Source organism: Borostomias antarcticus, assembly GCF_949987555.1.
Source record: "Borostomias antarcticus genome assembly, chromosome: 12".
NCBI lineage: Eukaryota > Metazoa > Chordata > Actinopteri > Stomiiformes > Stomiidae > Borostomias > Borostomias antarcticus.
In genome coordinates this window covers 7,218,615-7,224,614 of record NC_140245.1, presented here as the reverse complement: position 1 = coordinate 7,224,614, position 6,000 = coordinate 7,218,615, and the positions used below count along the sequence as shown (strand labels likewise).

General features: G+C 52.3%; 1 protein-coding gene across 1 annotated transcript in view; it reads right to left on the bottom strand.

Moving 5' to 3' along the window:
• The window catches only part of LOC311316547 (cadherin-2-like), a 57,667-nt gene that overhangs the window by 6,368 nt on the left and 45,299 nt on the right, over positions 1–6,000 (bottom strand). The window contains exons 9-14 of the mRNA XM_084447422.1: positions 5,388–5,573; positions 4,860–5,113; positions 4,607–4,749; positions 2,775–3,008; positions 1,755–1,988; positions 1,042–1,181 (exon numbers count right to left, since the gene is read on the bottom strand). Of these exons, the coding sequence (XP_084303548.1) occupies positions 1,042–1,181; positions 1,755–1,988; positions 2,775–3,008; positions 4,607–4,749; positions 4,860–5,113; positions 5,388–5,573 (1,191 nt within the window). The remainder of the gene's footprint in view (positions 1–1,041; positions 1,182–1,754; positions 1,989–2,774; positions 3,009–4,606; positions 4,750–4,859; positions 5,114–5,387; positions 5,574–6,000) is intronic.

The window sequence follows — 6,000 nt, the reverse complement described above, 5'->3', positions numbered from 1 at the left end:
ATCTATGGGTCGCTAGCATCTGGCGAGCAGGACCTGATCAGCTGTCCGCCATCGGCAAAATGAATGCCTCCCAGGCCGATAAAAAAAAAAAAAAAAAAATCCCCACAATGGCAGCGAGCAACTAAAATCTAATACTCCGAGAGCGACCGATACTCTGACACTTCAATTTCCTCCCCAGCGGGTGAGATAGGGAGAACAGAGGTGAACATTATTAAGTCCACATCGCCGGGAACAGTCGGGTACATTTTTTCATCCGACGCTGACTCCCAGACTCAGACAAGACCAATTCCTCTCAGCATCCAGCCCTCCCCCGCTCCACTCAAAATGGAAGCTTGTTTTCCCTCAATAAATCTGTTCGCCCCCCGTCCTTGCATTTCGGAGGGTCTTACCATATATCACTGGGTTTCTTCGAACAGTTCTTTTAAAATCGGTTTGTGCGGTTGTGAGTGTGTGTACAGTATGCATGGCACACATACCGGATTGTGTGTGTGTGTGTGTGTGTGTGTGTGTGTGTGTGGACTCCCTCCTGGCCGCTCACCAACAGATGTGTAATGGCTTCCCACGTCATATAGTTACTTTAGATCCATTATTACAGACCCAGCAGATGTCTGTCTCTCAATTACATTACATTAGTCCTCCAATCGCCCGTCTGGGAGGCTCATTTAGGACTGGGCCCAACCCTGAGCCCCCCCCCCACCCATCCCCCAACACAGCTTCAGACACTGGCTGGAAATACAATCCATTTGCGTTAACGCCAACCCATTTCTGCAGCAACCCCCTTGTACTAACTAAAAGAGGTCATTCCGACATGAGAGTCGGAGTGGGTGAGTATGTAGTGCTAAACCGACGTGGCGCTGGACCGACTGCAGGGAGGACAGCCTTGAACAGGAAGTGACAGCCCTGAATAGGAAGTGACAGCCCTGAACAGGAAGTGACGGCCCTGAACAGGAAGTGATGGAGAGAAGAGGACCGAGCGTAGACTGAGCCTGGGGATGTCTAAGCACGTCAAGGCGCGCGCGTGTGTGTGTGTGTGTACTCTACCTGGTCCTCCTCTCCACCGCCCTCCTCGTCGTACTTCAGGATGTTGTCTCTCACGTCGTCCTCAGGGTCGATGAGGAGCTGCTTGGCCTGGCGCTCCTTATCGCGCCGCCTCATCCACACAACCAGCACCAGCACCAGGACTAGAGACAGAGAGAGAGAAAGAGAGAGAGAGAGAGAGAGACAGATAGAGAGAGAGAGAGAGAGAGGGGGATAGGGAGGGAGAGAGAGAGAGAGAGAGAGAGAGAGAGAGAGAGAGAGGGATAGGGAGAAGGGAGAAAATAGATACCATATTACAGAACATATCACATATTTTCATACCCATGTAATCCAATCCAATCCAGCTTGGAGCTTGGTCAGGATTGTGATCGGGGCTATCTCTTGGCAAATCCCAGAATAATCTATCTGGATATTCTGGGATGACACGTTCATCTTTTTATAATCCCCTGCGTCCCCTGGGGAGTGGGCGGGGCGTGGTCTGGAGGAGAACATGCATCTAAATATATATATATATATATATTTATTTATTTTTTGTATTGCTACAGAAAATCTATATGATATGTACTCTTATTTTTAATGTTGTAATGTTTCATTATACTAATATATGTATTGATACTATTGTTACTTTAAGTTTGACACGTTATATTGATATATGATATGTAGTGATATGTTTCAATGTTCAGGAAGAGTAGCTAAAAATACAAGTAAAAACTCACTGAGGATCATGATGATGCACAGCAGGATGGCCAGGATGGAGTAGGTTCCCAGGCCAGCTGTCCTGAGCAGCTGCTGGTCAGTGCACTCGCCGTTGTGGTCACACTGGCACACCTTGACCCGCAGGTGGGTGGTGTTGGACATGGGCATGTTGCCCGAGTCTGTGATGATGAAGGGGATGTCGTAGATGCCGTGCTCCAGGAAATTGATCTTCAGACTCAGCTGGGCGTAGTCGCCTGCGAGAAAGAGAGAGAGGGGGGGGGGGGGAGAGAGGAGGAGAGAGAGAGGGATAGAGAGATTCAACTTCTGAAATTCAACTGCTTATCTTCAATAACACAGCACATCCATGTTTCTTAAGTCCAAGAGCCCCGTGCGCAACTCCAAATGTGCCATCTGCACAGTATATGCTAGAATGTGATTAGGACCATATCGGAAAAGAAATACTCGACACAAATTCCTACCTGGAAGTTGTGGCAGCATATCCAATCCAAAACGGTCAGGATTAAAATTCTTAGCGTATAAACCGACTGAAGACATTTTCATAATGCTGCTTAGGCGAAAATCCAGCTCCTATAATCCATATGGCTGTTATCCTATTAAGATATTTATTCAATGCATTCAGGCTCCTAACATCTAATCGCTAGCGCACAAGAAATGAGTCATTCCTCCATCTTTATGCTGATAATTAGCATAATCAATTAGAAGCTGCCTGCTGAACCAAAGGCCCGTTAATAATCTAATTTATACAGCCTCCTCACAAAAAAAACATGGAAAGCTCTGTTCAGAGAGAGAGAGAAAGAGAGAGAGAGAGGAGAGAGAGAGAGAGAGAGAGAGAGAGAGAGAGAGAGAGAGAGAAGGGTCCGTTTGCTGAGACCACGGCACGCACTTGACCCGATGGAGAAGGCTAATTGTGGATCAAGGCTAATCATGGATCAGGTTCATACTGTTGCTGAGGTAACGCCGGAGGGGTCGCCGCCGCCGCCTCCTCCTCCTCCTCCTCTCTCCCTCCCCGCGTCTCTTACCGCTGAGCCTCGTGATGGTCCAGTTCTTCCGGACGTCAGCGGGCTTCTTGGACAGCTCGAAGGCGAAGGGCCCGGCGTTGGGGTTCTGGTCGCCGTCGATCGCCGTGATGTTGAAGGCGTTTGGCTCGGGCTGCTCGCACATCTCCACCTCCGGGGGGAAGATGTACGGGGCGTTGTCGTTGATGTCCAGCAGGAAGATCTGCAGGGTGCCCGTGCCGCTCGCCGGGGGCACGCCTTGGAGGCGCACACACACACACACAAACACGCGCACACACGCGCACACACACGCCCACACACACGCGCACACACACGCGCACACACACGCGCACGCCCACACACACACGCGCACACACACACGCGCCCACACACACGCGCCCACACACACACACGCGCACACACACACACACAGATATATTTAGGAAAATATTGATTTTTACGGTACATCTGCCGATCGATAAGCATACCATTGAAGTGATCTCCCTGATTTGAGTCCATTGTAGTTCCTGCACAGTGTCATAATGCAGCTAGGAGTCTTGCTAGAACAGGGCCCTTCTGTACTTCTGTACATGGACACTGCAGGGAAAAACCCTTCCAAACTGCATTCTAATTTAAGAAGCTTTTCTCAAGGGGATGGAGGGAGACATCAGAACATTTGGTTGGTAGAGGAGGGGGGAGTGTGTGTGCGTGTGTGAGAGAGATAGTGCGTGGTGTATGTGTGAGGGTGTTGGTGTGTGTGTGAGAGAGTGCGGGAGTGTGTGTGTGTGTGTGTGTCTGTGTGAGAGGTTGTGTGTGTGTGTTTGTGAGTGTATGAGTGTGTGTGGGTGGTAGTGTGTGAGGGTGGTGGTGTGTGTGTGTGTGTGTTTGTGAGTGTATGAGCATGTGAGGGGGGTGGTGTGTGTTTGTGTGTGTGTTTGTGAGTGTATGAGTGTGTGAGAGTGGTGGTGTGTGTGTGTGTGTGTGTGTTTGTGAGTGTATGAGTGTGTGAGGGTGGTGGTGTGTGTGTGTGTGTGTGTGTGTGTGAGGGTGGTGGTGTGTGTGTGTGAGGGTGGTGGTGTGTGAGGGTGGTGGTGTGTGTGTTTGTGAGTGTATGAGTGTGTTAGGGGGGTGGTGTGTGTGTGTGTACGGGCGTGCAGGCGTGGGCTCTAAGGCGTGCGTCTTCCTGACGAAGGCCACCAGTGGAGAATACTAACGCGGGACAGACAGAGCTGCCTGTCTGCATTCACGCGACCGGGAGTCTCTTCTTACCATTCAGGCCACGCTCAAAGGAGCTAGTCATCCAATCCTGACCTATTAATGCTCAGAAACCCGCTCCATTGGTGGAGGTTTTTAAGCCTATTGCCCCTGGCTGTGCTCCGCAGAACAAGCTAAGCCCGAGCAGAGAGGTGCGTTCTTCCGGTTCGGGGCAGGGGTTGAACGTGTCCACATCCAGGCGAGTTCTGGGGGTGGCTAGAACATTAACCCTCGCCAAGGTGGCCACACTAGCGCCTGGTACAGAACCCTCGTCGGGGCCGCTGCTATTATGCCGGCCGCTTTGCGGCCATTGTGTGGGCCATTGTGCTTTGGTACACCCTGTTAACCTCGGCCAAAGATTGATGTGGTGGCCGGTACAGCACAATGCTCACTTTGTACCGCAGCACTTGTAGCATTAGCCTTTTTCCACAACTAAAAAGATAGCATTTATGTCTTTCCAATGTCCATGCCGCATGGGGTGGCTTAGTGCGCGCTGGCGGGCGTCCTGAGTGGACAAAAGCTCCGACTGTGCATTAGAGAGCCTATGATGAGGAAAATCTGGAAACCTCGGCTCAGGGCCGTTCACAAAGTGGCGAGCGTACCGTTGTCGGAGGCCATGAACGTGGCGTTGTACATGTTGTTCTTCACGTACGGCGACTCGCGGTCCAGGACGGCGATCGTGGTGATGCGTCCGGTGTTGGGGTCGATCAACAGCCAGTTCGCCGGGTCGTAGAGCTTGGAGTATCTGGGGGGGGGGGGGGGGGGTAAGAGGAAGGGTTAAGAGGAGAGGAGGCGCGTTCGGTTCGCCTGATCTCAACATTCCCCGCGAAAGACTCGGCGCCGGCGTCGACGTACCTGATGCTCTGTTGCATGAAGCGGTCGGGGTCCTGGGCCGTGAAGGTGGTCAGGGCGGACTCGGACGGCAGGCCCTCCTCCAGCTTGATCAGCTTGGGGTTGGGCTCGAAGTAGGGGCTCTCGTTGGCGTCGATCACCTGGATGGAGACGGTGGCCGTGGACTGGCGCGGCGAGTGGATGCCGCGCGCCAGCGTCACCTCGTTCACCGCCACCACCGTCAGCATGTACGTCCGGCTGATCTCGTAGTCGATCGGCTGGGGAGGGGGAACGCGGCGGTATGTCATGAGAAAACAAACAAACAAACAACTCTAATGCTCAACTGAAAAAAAATCAACAAACTATTGATACAACTAGTTCTGTTCTGAATGCAAACTACACTTCAATTGGCCGTGGTCTGTTACATGGCCTCCACCTACAACAGATGTCCCATAGCTTACAAACTACAGCTCTATATAAGCGATTCACTCTAGGGTCGCTATTCAGGGGATAAGTGTCTCTCTTGGGGAGGTGGGGGGGGTAGGGGTTCACCTTGACGACGGTTACCAGGCCCTCGTTAGTGGTGGGATCCGTTGGCACGGAGAACCTGCCGGTGGGGTCGCCCCCGGTGATTTTGTAGACGGCGTTCCACGCGGGGGTGTTGGGCTGGTCTTTGTCAGTCACCGTCAGGTTGGCCACGATGACATTCACCCGGTTCTCCGGCACCTCTCCGAAGAACTGCATTAATAAAACATGACGGGGAGCAGTTAGCCGTACTGCTGTGGCAGCAGAAAAACACGGACGCGCCGGTTAGCTCGCTAGTGCCCGCCCCGTGTAAATAAATGCCTGTAGCAACTCATCCCTCTCTTAGCACAACAGCGATACCATTACACCCTTCAGTCCTTCACAAACACGCTTGTGTGCTCGGCGTCTTGGCAATTTAACGTGTCAACATTTGCAACGGATATTGCTGTACGCGTGGCTGGCTATCAGCTAATCGGGGCGCGGGCGCTGCATACGTTATACAGTAGACCTAGCTACGATCTGGGACAGCTGGGTCGTCACTGTGTACAGTATGTCTGTAGGATTAGACTCAAAAAAATGTCTGACTGCGGTCCGTCGCGTCTCGCCCCCCCCCCCCCCCGCCGTGAGACGCGGACCGGGG